This window comes from Rhinopithecus roxellana, chromosome 12, assembly GCF_007565055.1.
Source record: "Rhinopithecus roxellana isolate Shanxi Qingling chromosome 12, ASM756505v1, whole genome shotgun sequence".
Taxonomy (NCBI): domain Eukaryota; kingdom Metazoa; phylum Chordata; class Mammalia; order Primates; family Cercopithecidae; genus Rhinopithecus; species Rhinopithecus roxellana.
Window position 1 is genome coordinate 45,269,961 of NC_044560.1, and position 23,591 is coordinate 45,293,551.

Consider the following 23,591-nt stretch of genomic DNA (forward strand, 5'->3'; position numbering starts at 1 on the left):
TCGAGGGAAAAGTGAATCATCCCTTGAGCAACAAAATCTGAGTCTTTTTATACTAACTTGTCAAGCAGCATCTGAAAGTAGACAGGCACTGGTAGCTGCCAACTGCCCTCTGTCAAGAATGCGCCTGTGTTCCAGGGCTGCTCTGCACAAGACCAGCAGGAATAATGGGCTCACGAGTGGAAAGTAGGCCACTGGCAAGGGAGCCTGGTCCCCTTCAAATGACAAATGGGCCTGGCCCATGTGCAGGAAATACCTCGAGACATAACATTAACACAATTCACAAAACACATCTATTATGTTGAAAACCTGTCAGCCAAAAGACAACTACTTTTTATAGCTTATTTTGGGCTCTTAATTTGTTTTAAAAAGTCAAATTCTTTAGAAATTAATTGAAAAAGCAAGCATGCTTTATTAACAGTTTACATAACCACTGTTTTTCTACTATAAATGATTTTCTAAATTCCTATTTTGTAAGTTCTGTGCCAAGTTTTCTCTGGTTTTATATGGGCTTGTAAATTAGGCTGGCATGTGTGTCTTGACATATTTGATAATAGATCCAGATTTATGAAATATCACTCCAATAATCTTTTCTTTGGAATAACAGAGCAACCAACCACGTAATTGGTAGTTTTCTTAATGAGATCTTGAAATCCCAGAGTAAATTTGGGGGTACTTGGGCACAAGGATGTTCCCACATCCCATACCAAAGCCTCTCTGCCCACATAATATACCACACTCCAGCATGGTCTCTGCTGGCAGCCTGCCAGTCTCTCAGTGAAGTTCTTTCTGAAGGCAGAACTATGAGAGCAACATTTTAAGCGATGACACATGCCAGGCATGGTGTTTGTCAATATGCAATACTACACCAAAAGGACATAATCCTTGCCCTAGAAAAGCTTCTATTCTAAAAATGGGCCTGATCGTAATTTTATGAACACTACAGAATACATATAAAAATATTACCAGAAGCAGCAATGTTAGATGGACTGTGAAGCATAGTAAAAAGGAAGAGACATTAAAAACATTAAGCTTCCTAAGACACTCAGACTAAGTGGGGCAGCTATTAAGAAACTCATTTGTTTCAACTCTCCAGCAAAGGTTGAACTTCATCTTCAGAAACGTTACTGTCGAGCATAGCGAACCCAATTTGGCCTAATGAATTCGCCTGCATTGCCAGTACTCCTTCACAATGACACAAATTACATTTAAACCATATGGGGGATTTAAGGATTACTCCCTTCAGACGAAGAACTTTCATACTGGTCTTGGGCCCAATCAATTTCACAATGGCAGAGTTATGAACCCCTTCGCTCCCAGCCTCACAAAGACTCCAGCTCCCATTCACATCAGTGGTGATACCTTCCCAGTAGAACACAGCAGAAACCGTAGACTTACCAATCCTTTATTCACTCTTTCTTTTCTATGTTTCTCTAAAAAATATTTAACGGACAGTTAATAATGATGTCCCAGGCCCCACATGAGGGTTGGCCTGAATGGGTTCACCTCTTCACACCGAGTTCTTTTTTAGCAAATGCCCCAGGAGTGGGCATAAGGGATGGACCTGATAACCCTATTTCCAGGCATAAGCACTAGAAAGAAAGGCAGAAATTTGGTTTAAAGCAGCAGGGTTAATCAGACCCCCCAACTCAAGGCCCTATGGTTGTGATAGCTGCAGGTGCCTGTTACAGACGGCTTGAAGTGTTTGTCCCCAAGAGTGGAAAACAGTCATTCATTTCTCCAGCCACCAGTAACTAAGCAGGTAGTAAATGCTCAGCCCCAGGCAAGGCACTGCATTCTAATGGAAAGGGCACAGGTTCAGCGGCCAGACACAACTAGGGCTCAAATCTTTCACTGCAAAATGTATGAGAGGTACAATCTACAGCAAGTTACTTAACTCATCTGAGCCTATAAAATGGGGATAGCTCTGAAGGTTGTTCGGAAAATTGAAAACAGGCCACATGTGAAAACACCCGGTACTGTGCCTGGTATAAGGTAAATCACTGTCAGCCCCCTCATCCCTCTGAGCCTCAATTTCCTCATGAAATCACACCTCTCTCCCAAGTTTTGTGAAGATTACCTCACTGAATGTCTAGGAAAGCCTTTATGAACTGGAAAATGATGTAAAGATACAAATTTTTTTTCCCACATTCTGAGTGGGGTTGGAGATAGAGACAAAGATGGATGGGCCTCTGTTCCCACAGAGTTCACATCAGAAAGGAGCCATCACAGCGTGGTGGCCTTGGTGCTATCCTGAAGGTGTATTTACAGAGTTGTGGCTCTCAAGAGGTTGCAGTGAGAGGGATGAGACTAGAGAAATAGTTGGGGCAAGTCTATGGAGCCTTGTGAACTGTACTAAACTTTATTTTGTAAGTGCTGCAGAGCTATGGAAATTTTCAAGCAAAAAGAATGTAAACCAATATGTTTTTGGAAAGTCGACTGGCTGGCAGTGGTGCCTTGAATAGCTTGGAGAAGGAAGACTGGAAAAAGATTAACCAAGGCTTGCAAAAAGGGTTCCATCCTTAGCTGGGTTGGCTTTAAGGGTCCCAGTCAATGCGATCTTTTCCAGCACTGTTCCTCTGCCAGCTTTTTACATACAACTTCAACTTTGAGTTCTTGGCCCAGTTGGAGCACTGATTTTTTTTTTCCTCTCTCCTACCGTGAAGATACTCCTTGAACAACCTCTTTCCTCTGACCCTTTTTCCATACTGTGCTTTCTACTTATCCCCTTCCTTCTCTGAGAACTGTCCCCCAACTATTCCATGAGAGTGAAGGCCTGGGGCCATGTCTCTACTCCAGGACCCTGACTCCAGGCCATGAGCAAAAGGGGTAGATACCTGACTAAAGCTGGACCATTCAGGTTTCCTCTCCTTGGAATCTAGAATTGGGACTCAAAAGTGTACTACTCAGATTAGGTTAGCCCTTGAACCAGAAAGACAGGTAAACTTATGAGCTGTGGGGCAAGAACAGTTGAGTCATGAGAATATCCACAGAACTGCTACTGACAGCCTGACAATATGTGAGAGTCCGTGACAGCTATGCAGGATCCGACTCTAGATCACTCATACATCTCTAAGAGTTGTGGATCCGATGTACAGGAAGAATCAGAAAAGAATTCGAAATAGAATCAAGCAAAAAATAGGTTAGATGAATCTTCTCACATAGGTAGGGCTTGCAGATTCATCAGACCTGAGAATCAGGGAACAGGGGCTGGGAACACAAGCCACTGGAGACTTTCTTTTGGCGCTGGTATTCTGGACTTGGTGCCTCCACATCCAGACCCTTGGCCAAGCCACACCTCACCCAGCTGGTGTCACCCCAATTCAACTGGAAAGGTAACCCCTCATCGCTTCAGGTGAGAGGATGGTCTTTTAAGTTGGCATTTTAAAACATACTCTCTTAAAATTAAGTGTACAGATGATGAAGTATATCACATAGGATACAAATAATAAAATAAACATAGTATTAATATTTTTGCAATAAGTGGGGGAAAACTAGGTATATTTGGTATTTGAAATACATTTAAGAAATGTGGGATATGAGTTTATCTAAAGATTAGCCATGTGGTTCCAGTTCATAATGTGCAGGTTGTGTTACTTATTTAGACAGGATTTCAAGTGTAAGGAGGTATTAGAAGAATTTTATCAAAATTATAAACATTAGTGAAACATTCCAGAAAACGTGGACTGTATTATATTTATAAGTTTAAGTCATTAGATGCACAGTATACGGTAGTACTTGAGGGAATGGACTCTAAGGCCGAAGAGACAGGGTCTGAACCCTTATTCCACCAGTTACTAGTAATATGATCTTGAAAAAGTTACTTAACCTCTTTGTGCTTCCATTTCCTCATCTGCCAAGATGGAGATAATGATAGCAGCTCTATTTTACTTGTTGTAGTCATGTTTGAATGAAGTAATTTACAGATAGTTCTGAAACCAGAGCTGCTATAGTATGCCCTATACAAGGATCTGCTGTTATTATTTGACTACATGAGAATAACTTGAATACTTGAAAAGTTTTCCTTATTAGACAAGGAATTTTAAAAGAAAACAAATATTTGACTTAAAAATCTGAAATATTCATAAATACTTGATTAAATGAGTTTGTAAAATAATAATAATAATAATAACACACTGAGAAACCTAACTTCCATTGACAAATGGGTCAGCAGAGAGAGAAGAAAATGAAACAGATGTGCTGAGATAAACAGGAGATGCTGCCTGGGTTCCTCTTGTTTCAGGGTCTTTTTTTTTTTTTTTTTTTTTTTTGGAGGCAGAGTCACTCTGTCACCCAGGCTGCAGTGCAGTCGCGCAATCTCTGCAACCTCTGCCTTCCAAGTTCAACCAATACTCGTGCCTCAGCCTCCTGAGTAGCTGGGATTACAGGTGTGTGCTACTATGCCCTGCTAACTTTTATTAGAGACAGGCTTTCACTGTGTTGGACAGGCTGGTCTCGAACTCCTCACCTCAAGTGATCCGCCCGCCTGGACTCCCAAAATGTGTCTCAGGGTCTTGAAGTCCATCCGCCCCACTGCCTGTGGCTGCAGGAGACGCCCATCTCTCTGTGTGCAGTCTTTGTGCATCAGGCTTCACGGGGGCTGACTGAATCCTAACTGGGCTTCTGTTACTTACAGCCACTTACATCTCTTTACAGGGCTGACCAGGGCTCTGTAAATGTTTAAAAACCTGGGTCCTGTTTGCCAGCTGGGTCCTGGGTCCTGTTTGCCAGCTGTGAGCCAGGCCTTACTTGCTGTCCCATACAGGCAAGAAAAGGAAGAGAGAACACTTCCTCCCCTTCTCCTTTGAGCTCCCTCAGTCCACAGAGGCAGAGGCCAAGTACCATTTTCTGACTAGGGGACCGTGGGCAAGGGACATAGGTTCTTCGTGTCTCTATTTTCTCACCTTTGAAACAGGGATTGAAAGTAGTAGCTACTGCATAGATTTGCTGTATAAAGAGACAAGAGTTTACAAATGTAAAGAGCTTAGCACCAGCTGGTTCTAGTGCTCTGTGAGCCCTGCATAGGCATTAGCCTTTAGCACTGCTCTGAATCTGAAAACATGCAGGCGTGTTTCATACCCAACTATTGGGACAGGCCTTTGGCTATGTGCATTTTTAGTAGAGTTAGGAAATGTTCTCTAAAGAAAAGGAGAAAATACATTAAAATTGGAAGAAGGTACAAGGTCAGAAGAATTACAAGGGCCAGATGGCTTAGAGCTCTACAGAATCCCATGTTCACAAAGACTCCTGAAGTAGATTTTGAAATAAAAACAAACAAAACAGCTTCCTCAGAGAGTGTACAACCTTTAGCATGCATCAGTTGGCTGTCCATCTGTTCACCCAAGCACCTACCCAACATTTCCTATATAAACCGATGTGTGTATTCATTTCACCAGGCACTGTACACCTCAGGAAGACTCAAGCTGCCAAGAAAGTTTTGGTGCAGAAGGAGAGACAGATAAGTCAACAAATCATTTTAAAATGGAGGAAAAAGTACTCATCTGGGAGCCTGCAAGAGAGCTATGAGCACTCAGAGGGCAAAGAGAAGCCATGGAAGGCATTCCCCATCTGCACAATTGCCATTCTGAACCCATGTGGTTACATCTGAAAACAACCTCCTCAATTTGAAGATGCGCAAGGCTTAGGAACCCCTTTTCATAAGTAAAGCACATGTGAAGAAGTCTCCTGTTTTATCAGAAATGACCCATATTCAACCATTTTGACCTATAAAAACAGCCATTTATATGGTTCATATAACATTTTTCTATGTCTCTTTTATTTCCTTTTTGGAGAATTCTCAAGACAATTTGAATTTCAATCCCTTAAGAATATTCACTTGGCACTAACAGAAGAACTCTCCCCATTCTAGCTTACCAGGAGCACAATTATTAAAATTATGTGGTAAAAAGAGAATCAGTTAAGGAATCGCTTTATTTTCAAACCATTCATGGTCGTATGTTTCCCTCTTGTGGTGGAAAACCGAAAAACAAGCAAGATTGCCAGCAGCCTCATAAGGGGTTGAAGCCGTGCCTGCTTCACTCACCTCTGCCCAGAGCTGCCTTGCACAACTCCAGGGGCTCCCTTCACCAAGATCACAAGGGAAATTGTGCCCCTTTAAGTTTTGTGGCAGGCAGTGGTTGGCCCTCCATCAAATAATTAAAATATGGTAGGACTCTGGGACTTTTAAGAAGAGGAGAAAACTCCTGACCTCAAGTGATCTGCCTTGAGGCAAAACCCCGTCTCTACTAAAAATACAAAATTAGCCGGGTGTGGTGGCAGGGCCTGTAATCCCAGCTACTCGGGAGGCTGAGGCAGGAGAATCACTTGAACCTGGGAGGCGGAGATTGCTGTGAGTCGAGGTTGCGCCATTACACTCCAGCCTGGGCGACAGAGTAAGGTTGGGTCTCAAAAAAAAAAAAAAAAAAGGCCGGGCGCGGTGGCTCAAGCCTGTAATCTCAGCACTCTGGAAGGCCGAGACGGGCGGATCACGAGGTCAGGAGATCAGGACCATCCTGGCTAACACGGTGAAACCCCGTCTCTACTAAAAAATACAAAAAACTAGCCGGGCAAGGTAGCGGGCGCCTGTAGTCCCAGCCAATCGGGAGGCTGAGGCAGGAGAATGGCGTGAACCCGGGAGGCGGAGCTTGCAGTGAGCAGAGATCCGGCCCCTGCACTCCAGCCTGGGCGACAGAGCTAGACTCCGTCTGCAAAAAGAAAAAAAAAGAAGAAGAAGAAGAGGAGAGAAATGGTGAGGTTATTTTCTGTCTGTCTCATTACTAAGATCATTTTCAATTATATGGTCTGGCCAAAATAGGACGTCCAGCTGTAAAGGACATGAATGAAGGTGGCCACAAACAGGGAACATCCTTTTCTATGGGTTCCCTGTAAGCCAGAGTTTCTATAAAATGGAGAGAGTGAAGCCTCCTTTAAAAGGTTCTGAAAGTAAATGAGGAAAAGTATGTGTGAAATGCTTACCACAATGCCTGGCCATATAGTAGCCACTCAATAAATGTTATCCAAACTACTAAAAACAGAAAGAGGTATTGGTAAGGACTGATCACCTCCTTCTAACACATCCCCTGATCTCGAAAGCAGGTAAGCCCAGGTAGGAGGGCACAGATGCAATGGGTTTATCTGTGAGATAAATACTGATTAAACATCCCCAATGGTCCAGGCACTGGGGGAATGGGACAGGTAGCAGAAGGAGTCTGAATCCTGGCTTTGCTCGAACCTTCTAGTGGTGTATGGCCTTTCTGGCCTCAGTTTCTTTATTTGTAAAATAGTAAGGACAATGATGCCTGCTCAAAGGTTGCTGTATATAGTAGAAGATAAATTCAGGAGGCCACAATGTGCTGGGTCATGTTTCAAGTGCATTACAAGCATTAACTTATTTAATCTTCACAACAACTGTATAGGGGCTTATCACTCTCAGCACTTATCCTAGGGATAAGGAAAATGAGGGATACAGAGATTATGTCATCTGTCCAAGGTCAGGTAGACTGTGGAGATGGGCTTTGATTTAGTGAACTGTATACTGTTCATTTCACATATAACCCAAGTTAGAAGGCTTGCTTTAAGAAGACACCAAGTCATACACAGTCTGTCTCCAGAGCACAGACACGTAACTATCATGCTACCTTTCCACGTAATGTAATATGCAGCCAGGTGAACAGTAAATACTCAATAAACAAAAGCTTTTAAAACAGCATGTGGGTAAATGTGGACATCTGTGGGAATTCCTGAGATGGATGGTGGCTTGTGGGGGCAGCAGCAAGGCATTCTCTCTTGGCCCCAATCAAGGCTTCAGTGAGAGCTAGGCTTTAGGGATATAAAAAGTTGGACTTTCACTTAAAAAGTTTAGGAACGCCTAGACTATAGTGCTAGATAACTATTAAAAGGGTCTTGAGGAATAGAGCACAGTGGAAATCCAGGTTCAAATTCCAACTCTTGATACTCTTCAGTATCTTGGAGATCTTGGACAAATCACTTAGCTTCTATTTCTGCATCTGTAAAACATGCGTCTAAATACCAATCAATTAAGAGTTGTTGGAAAGATTATATGAGATCATGTAAAGCGCTCAGCACAGTGAATATCATTGCATGTAGGTTTCCATGCAGGCTTAATAACAACTCAGTGGTGTAGGATTCTCACTATTCCCATTTTACCGATAAGGAAACTGAGGATTAGAGAAGTTACATGAGTTGCTCAAGGACTCACAATAAATTGGAAAGGCAGGCTTCAATACCAGTTTTAATGCTAAAGCTCATGTTTCTCATCATTGGGCTATGTATGGCTCCTTTGGATGATCAAATTTGTTTAAACTTGAAGAAAATTAAGAGGAAATAGATCCCAAGTGATTCCCAAAGGGCTATTGCCTAAGTACAAAGTATATGTGCTTTGGTGCCTGTAAAAAACCCACCTGCATTTGGTGGAGAGAGCATAGATGTCATGGTTGAATGTTGCACGGAGTACTCCCACCCCCTCCAAAAAAAAAAAGATATATTGAAGTCCTAACCCCAGGTACCTGGGGATATGACCTTACTTGGAAATAGGATCTTTGTAGATGTAATCAAGTTACAGTGAGAGCATACTGGATTAGGGTGGCCCTAAATCCAATGACAGGATTCAGGAGAGGGAAATTTGGAGACAGAGACAGAAGAGATACATAGGGAAGAATACCATGTGAAGACAGAGGTAGAGATTGAAGTTACACTGCACCAAGGATTGCTAGCCACCACCAGAAGGTAGGAAGAGGCAAGGAAAGATTCTTCCCTAGAGCCTTCAGAGGGAGCATGGTCCTGCTGTCACCTCGATTCCAGACTTCTAAGCTGCCAGAAGTGCAAGAGAATAAATATCCATTGTTTTAAGCCGCACAGTTTGTTATGGCAGATGGCAGCCCTAGGAAACTGCTAAGTGCTAAAATAATAATAATAATAATAAAAATAGGCCAACTCCGTTTGCAGCAGAGTGGCTACTCTGAGTGACAGGCACTCTGGGTAGACTATTCCCCTACCCTGCCCCCTAACCCCCTATACTTTTTCTTTGCTTCAGAGTGTTTGGTTTCTAGCACTAAATAACCCTGCATGGGCCATGGCTCCGTATGTACAAACAAGCTTCCTCCAGTGCTCAGTGGTGTGGAGAGAGAGAGACTGCATCTCACTCATTTTTAACCTCAGTACCTGAATGGGGTTGGGCACATATAGATAGTCAACAAATGTGTGAGTAACTAAAATATTTAAGTGAGAGCATCAAAGGACCCCTGTAATTAGTGTTTCTGAGCATGGAGGCGAGTTTTCAGGCAGTAGTCAGGAGTGGTTTCCCTCCCTGAGACCAACCTCAAATAGAAAATTACTCCCCTAATCACAGACAAATTCCCAAAGCACAAGGTGTCTGCAACAGAGGGCACTCCGCCTGGGAACTGGCACTCCAAGTAGTTTCAATAGCACAAAGTCTTGTGCGACAATTAGGAACAGAACTAGAAACTGCAATAGTGAAGGAAGTAGAGCTGGTTAGTCTGCATGGTTGAGGCTGAAAGCTTATATTGCTTCCCAGGATATCTGCAGGCAGAGTGATGGAGGGATCTTCATGGCGCTACTCAACATGAGGTAGAAAAGTGGTGAGAGTAAGAGAGAAATAGAGACCAATGCAAACAAAAGGAAAAGAGGGTCACAGCTGACCTAGCATCCCAGCCCCTTTCCTAATATTAGAGCAGTAGGATACAACACAACCACACTGTATGTCCAAATTTTTTTTTTTTTTTTTTGCATCTGTAAATGTATAATTTAACTTAGTGAACTATACATCAATCATTCTACATATGGGTTCAGGCCAGTTGACCCAAGTTAGAAGGCTTGCCCCAGTGAAGACAGGAGGTCACACACAGATGGTGTTACGTGTCACATAACCTGCTGGTTAAAGAAAGATAAGAGTCAGAGCAAACTGATTTTTTTTTTTTTTTTTTTTTTTTTTTTTGAGACAGAGTTTCACTCTTGTTCCCCAGGCTGGAGTGCAATGGCGCGATCTCGGTTCACGGCAACCTTCGCCTCCCAGGTTCAAACGATGCTGCTACCTCAGCCTCCCAAGTAGCTGGGATTACAGGCACGCGCCACCATGCCCGGCTGATTTTCGTATTTTTAGTAGAGATGGGGTTTCACCATGTTGGCCAGGCTGGTCAGGAACTTCTGACCTAAAGTGATCCACCCACCCTGGCTTCCCAAAGTGCTAGGATTACAGGCCAGGCGTGAGCTACCATGCCCAGCTCCTGACAGCCTTAATATATTACTGGGCAAATACTTCAACCCAATCCTCCTTACAAATAGCATTTTCTTTTCTTTTCTTTTTTTTTTTTTTTGAGACGGAGTTTTACTCTGTTGCCAGGCTGGAATGCAGTGGTGTGATCTCGGCTCACTGCAACCTCCACCTCCCCTGGTTCAAGCGATTCTCCTGCCTCAGCCTCCTGAGTAGCTGGGACTACAGGCATGTGCCACCATGCCCAGCTAATTTTTGTATTTTTAATAGAGACGGGGTTTCACCATGTTGCCCAGGATGGTCTTGATCCCTTGACCTCGTGATCTGCCTGCCTTGGCCTCCCAAAGTACTGGGATTACAGGTGCGAGCCATCCCGCCCGGCCTACAGATAGCTTTTTAGGTTTTTGATCCTGTCTCCAAGATCCTCCCTTCCCTCAGGGCCATAAGAGAATTTCCAGGCTGGGCCATAAGAGAATACCCAGGCTGGGCCTTAGGATAATCCCCAGACTGGGCCTCAGGTTGGCCTGTATATAAAAGAAAGTCTTAGGGGTTAAGGACTTGTGTGATGGCAGCTGAGTCACTGGCGGCCTCCTTCTTCCCTTCCTGCAATGCTGGAGTTAGGATGAGTCCTACTTTATAGTCTAAGGCTGTGGTTTTACTTTCTATAAGGACCTCCTTGTTTTGCAAGTGCTGCTCCCTCTACATAGAATGTCTTCTTCATACCCCCATGTCTGCACTTTTTCCTGGCTTCCTCTTCATCATCCTTCAGGACTTGGTTTAAACACATCTCCCCTGGGAAGCTTCCTCTGACCACCCCTGCGTGTTCCCCTCCCTAGGTCCCTCAATACACCCTAACGAGGCACTTCTCATACTATATTGAAATGCCCACTTGCTGAGACTATTTTACGCACTGCTGCATGCCCCAAATACACAGCACTGTATTGAGCAATAAGGAAATGCTCAGTAAATGTTTCAGGGATGGAAAGCACCCCATCAAATCTTATTCAGGGAGGTTTCTGGAGCAAGTGTACCCAACCAACTATTTACCAGAACCACTATCCTAAAACCATAAGGGATAGACCTGGCGTACAAACATCAAACACTGTAACCAGTACTTAAGCCACTCAGGATCAATTTTGCTTACTTTGGGGCTGGCTGCTTTGTGCTTTTGAGAAAAGTGAGTATCAGGCTGATGACATATTACTGAAAACCTAAAGTTATATAGAACAAGTCCTCCCTCCCCCAAGGCTCTGTGCATGAAACACTCTCTGTAAGAAAGACATTTCTGTTCTGAAATTTATAAGCTAACAGGTGTAGAGCATCTTGACAGGTCATTGGCAAATCTGGGAAGAAGAGAAGTTAAAATGAGGGGGTAATAGCTGGGAAACCTTTCGCAAGAAGTTTAAAGTGTCTATTTCCCATCAAAACCCCCCAATGTATTATTTTAATTTCACAAATGAGTAAAGAAGCAGCTCAAGCAATTTGCCCAAGATTAAACAGCTAATAACTAGCATGTCCAGGAATCAAACTCAGATCTCACACCAAAGATTATATATACTTTTAACATAACTTTTAACATAAAAGATGTAATTTTGATATTCTAGTAAGAGTCTCAAAATGGCCTAATGCCTGTAACTTTTTTTTATTGTTCTTTAGCATGTCTGAGTTTTGGACTTCGAGAGAACTAGACAAAACGGTGTATAGAGATTTGTTTTTGGCAAGAGGCTTACATTAGCCCAGTGGGGTGAGTTTCCTGAAGCAACAGTGGAGTTTCAAAAACAACCAAATAATTTATATTTGAGGTGTACCTTAGAGTTCACAAAACCTTTGTATGTACATTATTTCATTCAATCCTCATAAAATTCTCTGATATAGCAGATATTGGAATTAATCCCACTTTACTGGTGAGAAAACAGTTTTAGATAAGTTAAGCAGAATACATGATATTGTACAGTTAATTATGAAACTGAGATTTGAAGCAAAGTCTCAAAGTCTTCACTTGCAAGCCACTACTATGAACTGAAGTTACGTGGTAAAATTAGTTAGCCACCAACTGGCCTGACTTCCATTTGGAACCCACTGTAAGTTGAAAATACCATCAGTCAAAAATGTATCTGATCCATCTAACCTACCAAACATCATGGCCTAGCCTAGCCTACCTGAAATGTGCCCACAACACTTACCTTAGCCAATAGTTAGGGAAGATCATTGAACACAAAGCCTAATTTATAATAAAATGTTGGAAGATCTCATGTAATTTATTAAATACAGTACCCTGTGTTGTACATTATTGGTCGTTTACCCTCAGGACCGCATGGTGGACTGGGAAGTGCAGCTTGCTCCTAGAATATCATCTTGCATTTTGCTAGCCTGAGACAAGATCAAAATCCAACATCCGAAGTATGGTTTCTACTGAATGTGTATCATTTTTACACCACTGTAAAGTTGAACAACTGTAATTCATCATTCCATGGTAAGTCAGGGACTGTCTGTTCTAGCATTCACACCATGTTGTTGTAACTACCTATGGAGTGTCTGTCTTACCAGCATGAGCACCCTAAGCACAAGGACTTTGTCTTACTCATCCTATACCCACAACCACTGTGTGCAGTGCCTGGCACACAAAGAGTGTTCCACAATGCTTGTCAAATAAACATATCCACATGTCCCAGGAGGTTTCCAGAAACGCCAGCATACATTTCTTGCAGCTTCCCATCTGCAGCAAGACATTGGCCTGGGCCCAGTAACCATTCCACAGATCCATCCTGAAATATCCATCCTTCGCTAGCCACTGCTAGCTTGTGACTCAAACCAGGTGAAGGTCTCAGATCAGTGGGCCTGTGGCTGAGATTTACAGTAACTGTGAACCTCTGCCTGACAGATAAGGTCCAAGGGATAATGTGTGGACAGAGGCAGGATAGGACAGCCAAAAAGTGAGGGTGGTAGGAGGCACAAAGACCCTCCCTAGGCCCATCTTCTTGTCTCCTCCCTCTGCCCTCCAATGGCCTCAGTATTTGCAATAATCATAATAATCGTAGAATCATCAGAATCTTCTCTTTACGAACCACTTACAAGGTCAGACCCTACAATAAGTGCTTCACAAATTTTATTTCATCCTCACAAGAATCTTTCAAGGCAGATATTATGATTACTCTTTTGAATACCACATCTACATATGGAGGAGCTGTCTATGGCGAACTGTGGGATAAGTGATTTTCTCATGGATTTGACCACAAAGCAGTTGCAGTGAACTGTGTGGCCCAGCCCAGAGAGGAACCTAGGCTTTCATGACAGGTGCCAATCTTATCCCTGATTCCACCTGAGTTTTCTACACTTATTTCCCTTTTGCTTCATTTCAAAATCTTCCTTTAAAATGCACTTCGTCTTGTTCCACAGAATGCATTTTTCAAAGTCCCCATGGAGGTGGTGTAACCTAATAGTTTTATTGCTAAATCAAAAGGCCTTTCTCTGTCCCCACCCAGTTATGCCATCCCAGATCCATTTTCTGGCCTCTGAAGTCAGGGGACAATTTCACAGACTCGAGGTGGGCACTGGCTTAGCATTTGGGTTTCAGGTTCTGTGGTTTAGAGCTGACAGGACTCTCTTCCTCTGTCTGGGCTGGGTTTTTGGCCGTTTTGTCTGTTTGTATTTTAACAAACCTTCCCATTTTGTACAGCTCCTAAATGCCTCACCAAAGCAGGTTTAAATGTTTACCAGAATGGAAGAGAACTGTATCCCCAGACCACTGCGGTAGGCTACAGAAAGCAGAATGCCAGACTCTGCCTCGGCAAGAGCTGTCTCCTAAGCTCCTCTCTACAGGTCAACGTGCTTGAACAGTACAAAATACAGTAACTCCCTTTAAACAGTTATGGCAGAGTAAATTCATCTCAATTAGCATTATCTCCTTCAAAACAATCACCTTGGGAAACAACATATTTATTCAAACAATGCTGACATCTCTCTAACTCTTTTAGTGGGGAACTGTTTTTACTGTCTGTGGCACTTTCTTTGAAAGTCCTCAGTTATGACAAATTTCATCCTTTGAGAGTAGATTTGAACTTTGGAAAAAGACAAAAATTGGCTGGAGCCATGTCTAATGAATAAAGTGGGTGATCAAATCTTGTTACATCACTTTAGGTGAAAAATGAGGCATGACTACAAAATAATGTGACTGGTTTTCCTAGGTGACCCATAAACCGAGTGGCTGAAAGATAATTCCCATAGAGGAGTTTCAAATGCTTTCAGCACTAGACGCATCACTGGAGTGCACGCACGGTTCCCAGAGCGGCGATTTGGCAGGGTACGATACTAATTTGGATATATAAGTTCAAATATATTTATAAAAAAAGAAATCTAATTGCTTACCCTCATGAAAATGAAGAAGCTATTCTCCTGGAGAAATGTCGCGTCCTTTTTTTGACATCCTGGTCTGCTGTGGACAGAGACTCTGCCGAGAAAGACACACTCATCTCCTGCAGGACACCTTCGCCCGGCATACCACCCATCCCAGGCACACTCGTCCATCCCAGTCTGGCCCTGAGCTCCCACAGCCATCTCTTTTTCCTTTTGGGTTAGCTTTTATAACACCTAATGGTTACTGTCTGGTTTTGTATGTGTCAATCTTCCCCATTCAACTGGCAGCTCCTTGTGAATGAGGACATCTTTAACTCTCCGATGCTCAGGACAAGGCACACAGAAGCATGGGATACTAATTCCGCTGCTCCTAACTAATTCCACAGCCCTTACTTTGCTTCTCATGCTCCTGTGGTTTCACTTGGTAAATGTAACTTCTCCTGCCTGGCAACCAAAACTGGACGTTTGGTCCATGTAAAATCTACCCATGCAAACGTAGAGACTGAAAGTAGACTAATGGCTGCTTAAGGCTGAAGGGGTAGGGAAGCAAGGGAGATTGGCTGCTAATGTAAGGGGTTTCTTTTAGGATCATGGAAATATTCTAAAGTTAGACTGTGGTGATGGTTGTACAGTTCTGTGAATATCCTAAAAAAATATTGAATGATTCACTTTAAGTGGGTAAATTATATGGTATGTGAATTATATCTCAATAAAGTAGTTTATTTTAAGACTCTCACACAATGGCAATGTTTGTGCCTTGGTTCCTTTCCAATGTGGGGTTGGAATAACTGACAGCCAAGGTCTCTTCCAAAAATCCAGTTGCCCATATAAAATTAAGTTCTGTCTTCTCTCTGTAACACTACCTCTTGAAAATGACAGTGATTTTCACCAAATTTGGAAGGAATGCTTAGGATAGTATAAACTATTGGTTGTTCCCCAACATCAATTCTCTGTTTTATTTAGTTTGTCAAATCCCCAATGTTTAGCTTGACAGATGACACCCAGAATAAGACTGATATTTCGCAGCACTCCTTGCTGCTAGAGGTGAGCTTAGCTAAGTTTTGATTAATGGGACATGAGTTCAACAGATATGTTCAAACTCTGAGAAAGGTATGCCTTCCTCAATCTTTCTCCCCCTGCTGGCATGTTGGCTGGCATGACGGTAAGGTGGTGGGCAGCCACCCCAGACCTAGATAAGAGCAACACTCCAAGGAAGGCTGTGCAACAGAAGAAAAGGGGCATGGGTCCCTCTCTATAATGGAGCCACACATCAGCCCTGGACTGCCCACACTCAGGATATGAAAGGAAGGGTTCCATTACTATCAACTTTTAAATACTTTATTTGGAAACTCTGCTAACAACAGCAGCCAAACCTCTATTTTAACAGAAAAGTTGGTATTCTGCACCAAAACAGCATCTAAAACATGTGGCATCAGCATGCTTTTTATGGCATGCAAAAATTTGTTGCCTGTGATAGCAATGGGAGGCAGACCACTGGCCAACCAAATTTGTAGCTTGAGACAAATGGTTGGGAGAACTCAGAACATGATTGCTTGTTGACTACCCCTTGCTACAATAAAAAGGGGAGCTCAGGCAAGGGCTGGCCATTCTGCAGACAGAAATAAAGGCAGGTAAGGGCTTTAATGGGCTCTGCTAAGGGAATTTTTTTTTTTTTTTTTTTTTTTTTTTACTGTGGCCTGCAAATGATGCTGCCCAAGTCCAGGAATTTGTGGCATCGCAGAGTTGAGATGACAACTATTCGTGGAACCAATTTAAATCAGCTATACGGTAAGCAACAGGCTTAGCAGAAAAGGCTGTGTCTAAAATCTTTCCCAGGGCCAGCTGCAGTGGCTCACACCTGTAATCCTGACACTTTGAGAGGCCGAGGCGGGTGGATTGCTTGAGCTCAGAAGCTGGAGACCAGCCTGGGCAACATGGCAAAAACTCATCTTTACAAAAATACAAAAAATTAGCCAGGTGTAGTGGTGCATGCCTGTGGTCCCAGGCTGAGGCTGAGGTGGGAGGATCGCTTGAGCCTGAGAATTCGAGGCTGCAGTGAGCCATGATCACACCACTGCACTCAGCCTGGATGACAGAGTGAGACCCTGTCTCAAAAAAATAAAAATAATAAATAATAATAAATAAAATATTCCCCAGGATTCTCTGTCAGACAATGGGAACTAGCCCACCAGCAAAATCAGATTAAGGATACTGCCTTCATACTAGCCTATCTTTTCCACCTATCTCAAGGTAGCCATCAGTAATAGATCAGGGGAGGGACACAGCATCCAATAAATACAAATCAAAGTTTTTAGGTTTCAAAACTATCTAGGTGAGAACTTTCACTGTGATTACCAGCACATGGAACTGGTCAGGATAGGCCAGAAGCCTACAAAATTTGTGAAGGTACTGTACAGTGAAAGAGCCACGAGTCTGGCCTGCAAAAGTCACCCCTGCCTCTTATCCTCCAACTTTCATCAGCAGGAAGCAGGTTACATAAGCTGTACGGCCCTAAAAGGACTTTTAGGGCCTTCTCCAATGTCCACTGCTACACGAGCAGGTGGATAGAGTTCCTCCCTGAGGGTGGAACCAGGGTTCCCTGTGGACCTACTCCACTGTCGGGACAGGACTGTGCTGGCTGGGGCCAGTACAATGCGACAATGTAACACTACTATGGCTACTGACTGGTCCACATATGTAAATATACAACTATATCCCCTCTCTTTACACACACACACACACACACAGAGTTATGTAACTCTCTCCCTATATATATAGTTATACATAGTTATATAGTGGGGACAGGGGGCCTGATAATTTGTCTTTAAGTTTACACAAGGAGCCACACATGGGCTTGATGGAGAGAACCATGAACACTGAGTACTGACTGGGTAACTGGAAGGAATTTGGGGTGCCTCCACTGGAAAGGAGTGCTGTGTTTCACGGGTACTCAAAGCAGCCAAGAACAAATTCATATATTAGTTGCCAAAATAAACCACATGGTATATATGGACATGAAAACAAAATTTCACCTTCCCTGCATGCCCTTAATGGCAGTTTAAAAAGAAGAAAGTTAACTTAAATCTGTGAAGATTCTTGTATAGTATAGATGGTCCTATCAACCCAGCATGGTATAGATTGGTATTTCCCAAAATTGTTGTTTGGGGTCCTTTTACAAACTCACAGGACTCATGTATTAAAAGCTCTGAAACTCCTACTTAACATAGACCAAGCCAGTTTCTCCATGCTGTTAACTAGGATATTATAACAATCCCCAGAGGTACTTGCTCTGGGATACATTTATTTATGGAAAAGACCAACCAGATGAAATATCAGAAGACTGGAGTCCTTGTTCCAACACCATTAGCATACTGGACAAGTCAACCAAATATTTCTGTCCTACCACCTATCACATTTCAACCTTCAAAACACTTTGGGGTATTAATGGAGAAAAAAAGAACACCTTTCCAATACGAAAACATAATTTTCCAAGGGTTTCTGATTCATGATTAAATCTTTATTGGCATGACTTAAATAGCATTCCCCACTGTGTTAATTCTTTATGCTTTGGGGAATGAGCTCAGTCGTGATTTGGAGAAGCTACGGGAAGGAGGACTTCTAACAGCTGAAGTTTAAAAAACAAAACAAAACAAAACCCAGCTTATATCCATCCACGTATCCCAACACTAAGCACAGCCTTCTCACCCTTTCCAAACAACTCCCTATGCTGCCCCCTTGTGATTTCTTTCCCCTTTGAGGTCCCCAGGGGAGAAAAGTCTTCTCCACAGTCCTCCCAACTGAAGCCCTCGGCTAGCCATTACTTACTTAACACACTCAGGAGCCATTTTTCAAAGGTGGATCCCAACTGTGAGCACAGCTTCAAAGTCAACAGAATAACTGGCTATGTCTGTGTGGGCCTCAAGGGAACTTGGAGGAGAATAAAAGGATCAGTTCAAACTTTCCTGCTTCACTTTCTTAGAAGTGTAGCTCACTCAAATCATTCTCCTGAAAGCTCTTCTAAAGTCTGAAGGGGTCAAGACTATACCACTGTGACATAAAAATTATTTTGAGCCGCAGTCATTTAAAAATAGGCTTTTTACTAAACTCCTTCATCTGTCTTAAAAGCAGCATGCCCCAAAGGAACTCTGGAGTTTCACAACCAGGGAAGATCGACTCTTATTGCCATAACTAAATAGACACTGGCATAAAACTACAATATCTCCTACCTATTCTCTTAAAGGCTGATTTATCTTTCCTAAAGTCATGGTTTCCAGCAAATGCTCTTCTCCTCCTCCGCCTTCCCCTACTGAGATGATATATAGGCCCCCAAGTCTAACTGCCTCCTGTCACATTTTTCTGTAAACTCCCACAAATGTCTTTTTGTTGCTAATTTGTCTTTTACATTTAATTTGCAAGCCCCCCAGTATATAACCTAAGAGGGTAGATGAAAAGTTTTCTCTACCCTAGAGTCCAAGAGAGAAAAAAATTATTGTTAAATATTTGATCAATGCTGATTATCCCAAGATAAATTTATAATATAATAATACTTACAATCTATATGTAAAATGTCATAGTATATTGGGACCCTTTGTACAATATAATGTATGCTACATTTATATACCTGAGGCATAATTTTACAATATTAAATGATTATATGTGTTTACCTTTTCCATCTAACTCTTCCTGTGTCTGGAAGTCTTTTCACGGATATCTGCATGGCTCACTCCTTCACTTGATTCAGGTCTCTGCTCTCATGAGGTTTATCAGAGAGGCTTTTCCAAGTGCTGCACTAAAAAGAGCAGCCCATCCTCTAATGCTGTCCCCTTTACTGGGTTTTATTTTTCTTCAGAGAATTTATCTTCATTTGACACGTTTATCATCTGTCAGGATCAACTAGAACCCCACAGCTCTGTAGAACAGAAACTTTGTTCAATTCACTGTTGTATCCCTAGTTCCCAGAACCTAGTAGGTGCTCAATAAATATTTATTGACTGAGTCACTCTTTCTAAAACAGTAGAGCACTCTTCCGTATATTATCTTGTTTACAAAACCAAACCAAAACAAACCCTTTATCTTAAAAAGTGAGAATGCTTTTTTTTATTCTACAAAATTTCATTAGCATTAAATTTGATTAAAAAGAAAGTAAAGGAAAAAGATTTTTCAGCAAGAGCATTAGTGAAGCCAAGAAAGAGAAACTCCCAAGCAAATGGATGTAAATATTTTACCTAACAAAGATAGTTTAGTGACTAAGTGCCTGGCTCTAAAAGAGTCCTGCCTATTCCCTCTTCCTCACCTCTCTCGGCAGGTCCCCCACCTTAAGGGCAGCCATGTCTTTTATCGCACACTACCCATTCTTCAAGACATAATTGGTTTTAGGTGCAGGCACTTCTTTCCCAATCCAAAATGTTCTCTCTCTCTGAGCTCAGCATGTTTTCTAATTCTGTTATTTGTATGTCTATGTGTTTCTTCTGTCTTTTTTTCTTTCTTTCTTTCTTTCTTTTTGAGACGGAGTCTCGCTCTGTCGCCCAGGCTGGCGTGCAGTGGCCAGATCTCAGCTCACTGCAAACTCCGCCTCCCGAGTTCACGCCATTCTCCTGCCTCAGCCTCCCGAGTAGCTGGGACTACAGGCACCCGCCACCTCGTCCGGCTAGTTTTTTGTATTTTTTAGTAGAGCCGGGGTTTCACTGTGTTAGCCAGGATGGTCTCGATCTCCTGACCTCGTGATCCGCCCGTCTCGGCCTCCCAAAGTGCGGGGATTACAGGCTTGAGCCACCGCGCCCGGCCGTTTCTTCTGTCTTATCTCCCCCAAAAGATTGTTATGCTCCTGGATGGAAAGGACAATAGGTTATCCATCTTGGCATTCAGTGCTGATTCAAAATCAGAAAGTGTAAACAAGGGGAGAACAATTGTTCAAAGCCCACCATAATTCATTTTATATTTATTTATTTATTTTTGAGACAAGGTCTTGCCATCCCCCAGGCTGGAGTGCAGTGGTGCAATCACAGCTCACTGCAGCCTCGACCTCGCAGGCTGAACATGATCCTCCTACCTTAGTCTCTCAAGTAGCTGGGACCACAGGCGCCCGCGGCCACGCCAGGCTAAGTTTTTTATTTTTTGTAGAGAAGGGGTTTCACCATATTGTCCAAACTGGTTTGGAACTCCTGGGCTCAAGTGACCCACTCAAGTGCAGTAAGCCACTGTGCCTGGCCCCACCATAATTTAAAAATTGTTTTTTGTTTTGTTTGTTTGTTTGAAAAGGTGGGGGGTGGTTACAGCATATTAAAAAGTAACTTGGCCTGGGTGTGGTGGCTCACGCCTGTAATCCCAGCACTTTTGTGAGGCTGAGGCGGGCGGATGACAAGGTCAAGAGATCCAGACCATCCTGGCCAACACAGTGAAACCCCGTCTCTAATAAAAATACAAAAATTAGCTGGGTATGGTGACATGCGCCTGTAGTCCCAGTTACTCGGGAGGCTGAGGCAGAAGAATCACTTGAACCCAGGAGGCAGAGGTTACAGTGAGCCAAGATCCTGAAACTACACTCCAGCCTAGGGCAACAGAGCAAGACACTATCTCAAAAACAAAACCAAACAAAACAAAACAAAACAAAAAAAAGTGACTTGAAGGTGTTTCTCTGCCAAGTCATACCTGCCCCAGGGATATAAGGTTTAAAGTAAAGGTAGCAAGGTGCCTCCACCTAACTCCAACTACCCAAGAGTCCCAAAACCTTCCCCTTCCTGCTCAGAGTTCTTTTACCTTCTTCTGAGGAAATGGAACTCCTATAGCCAGAAACATGTTCCTTCAGCAGTGTTTGCAGATGGACCCCATGAAAATTCAGAAAAGGGTGGTTTACTTCAAGTGGGAGACAGTGGAGTTCTTCCACTATAAGGCGAAGTTTGCAAAGTCCCACTAGTTTGCTCTGAGAACATGAGACCCTCAACCTCTGGGTCATGTGTTTGAGGCCCATTTTGGTGCAGGCATCACCTGACACTAAAAAAGGATCATTGTTTAGTGTGGGGGTTCTTAACTTGGGATGCTTACATCCCCTCTCCCTACCTCAAGAGGTCCTGGGTAGAATTCAATGGGGTCCATGAATATGAATGACAAAATAAACAAAACAATCTTTATTTTCACTAACATCTAACTGAAATTTAACACTTCCTTTTATTATAAATGTAGGAAGCAAACCACAGTATTAGTACTACTACTGCTACTATTACTACTACTACCTGGGAATTTCTCACCAATAAAAATTATATTTTCATATCCTATTATAGTTATCTCAAAATACTGAGATTGCAGATGTCTCAAAACATCATTTATACTCACCACTACTCTGAAGTAAGGCAGTATTAGATCCTCCACGAATCTTGCTATCTATCAGAAAGAAGCATGTATCTTGATATATGACAAATCTGGTTTTTTAATGTTTTGATTATACTTCAATATAATTTTGCTTCCTTTGTAATGCTTGGTATTTTATTCACTTAAAAATAAAATTACTCTGCCCGGGCACGGAGGCTCACACTTGTAATCGCAGCGCTTTGGGAGGCAAGGCCAAGGCAGGCAGATCACTTGAGTCCACGAGTTCGAGACCAGCCTGGGCAACTTGGTGAAACTCCCTCTCTACAAAAAATATAAAACAATTAGCCAGGCGTGGTGGCATGCACCTGTGGACCCCAGCTACTTGGGAGGCTGAGATGGGAGAATCAACTGAACCTGGGGAGATTGAGGCTGCAGTAAGCCATGATCGTGCCACTGCGCTGCAGTCTGGGCAACAGAGAAAGACCATGTCTCAAATTTTAAAATATATATATTCTGAGGAGGGGCTCCATAGTTTCCACAAATGAGTAGCAAAGGAGTCGCTGACAGAAGAATCCCTGTAACTTGACAACAACAACAGCAACAACAAATACCTTACTTACTCACAAGCTCCCACGAAGGCATTTATTTTATTTTGCTTAGGGTGGTGATAAATCATCCTTCAAAATATGCTCATTTACTTGTGAGCTTAAACTCTCCTCAATTTCTAATGCTGGTCATTTGCAGATGATTAGACCCAAAAGTGATTTTTAGAGACCAGGAATAGTTTCAACTACAGAATTTGTTGGGATTCTCTTAGACTTTTCAGTAACATGGGCCAATAAATTCCTTTTTCACTTGGAGTAATCTAAGTAAGGTTTTTGTCATTTGTACCCAATTGGGTTCTGACTAAGATGGAACCCCCTCTATATTGGTTGGGGCTGTTGAGGATTAGAGGAAGGTGGGAGACCATCTGGGTGGCTAATACCTGCATCAGGCTGGATTAGTGTCCTAATACCAGCAAAACATTGACAACACACCTGTCATTCGAACAGTTTCCAAGTGAGGTACTTGTAAATATGTTGTTTCATCTAATCCTCACAATAGGCTCTCCGGGTATGTATTATTCCAATCTTTGCGGATGAAACAAAAAAAGATTAGAAATTTGTATTTGTTTCTAATCTAAACTCCCTCAATTTGTATTCATTCTGCTGAGAATTCCTCCTACCCGACAAACCCTCTTTAGGAACTCCAACTCATTCTTTAAGACTCAATTCAGCTACCACTCCTCTATGGAGCCTCCCTCCCTTCATCTTTCCTTCCCAAGTACAGTCATTGACGTTAAAAACACCCGCACATCCCTCCATCACAACACCTGACATACTGTGCTGTCTGTTGACTCCTATCTACCATCCCTCCCAGACTATGTCTTTCCCAAGGGCAAAAATATTTTATACCTCAAGTATAATGTCTGATACAAAGCAAACACATAATAAATGTTTGATGTGAATAAATTTATTGGTCACCAACTATATACTGGCTTTAAATCAAGTGCTAGAATACAAAAGTGACCCACAGTTCAGAGCAAATAAACAAGAATTCATTGAATGCTACATAGTCCTAGGCATTGCAGATACAGGTAAAACAGGTCTGTCTTAAAGAAGCTTACTCTCTAGTGGGAGGCTGTGAC

General features: G+C 42.6%; 1 protein-coding gene across 2 annotated transcripts in view; it reads right to left on the minus strand.

Moving 5' to 3' along the window:
• PGM1 (phosphoglucomutase 1) overlaps window positions 1-23,591 on the minus strand; it is a 65,900-nt gene that overhangs the window by 38,721 nt on the left and 3,588 nt on the right. The window contains exon 1 of one of the 2 annotated variants that reach the window (XM_030913139.1): window positions 19,264-19,284. The exons of the other annotated variant lie outside the window; for it this stretch is intronic. Within the exon in view, the coding sequence (XP_030768999.1) occupies window positions 19,264-19,272 (9 nt within the window). The 5' untranslated portion in view covers window positions 19,273-19,284. Of the gene's footprint in view, window positions 1-19,263; window positions 19,285-23,591 lie in introns of those variants that run through there. 2 annotated transcript variants of the gene reach the window in all.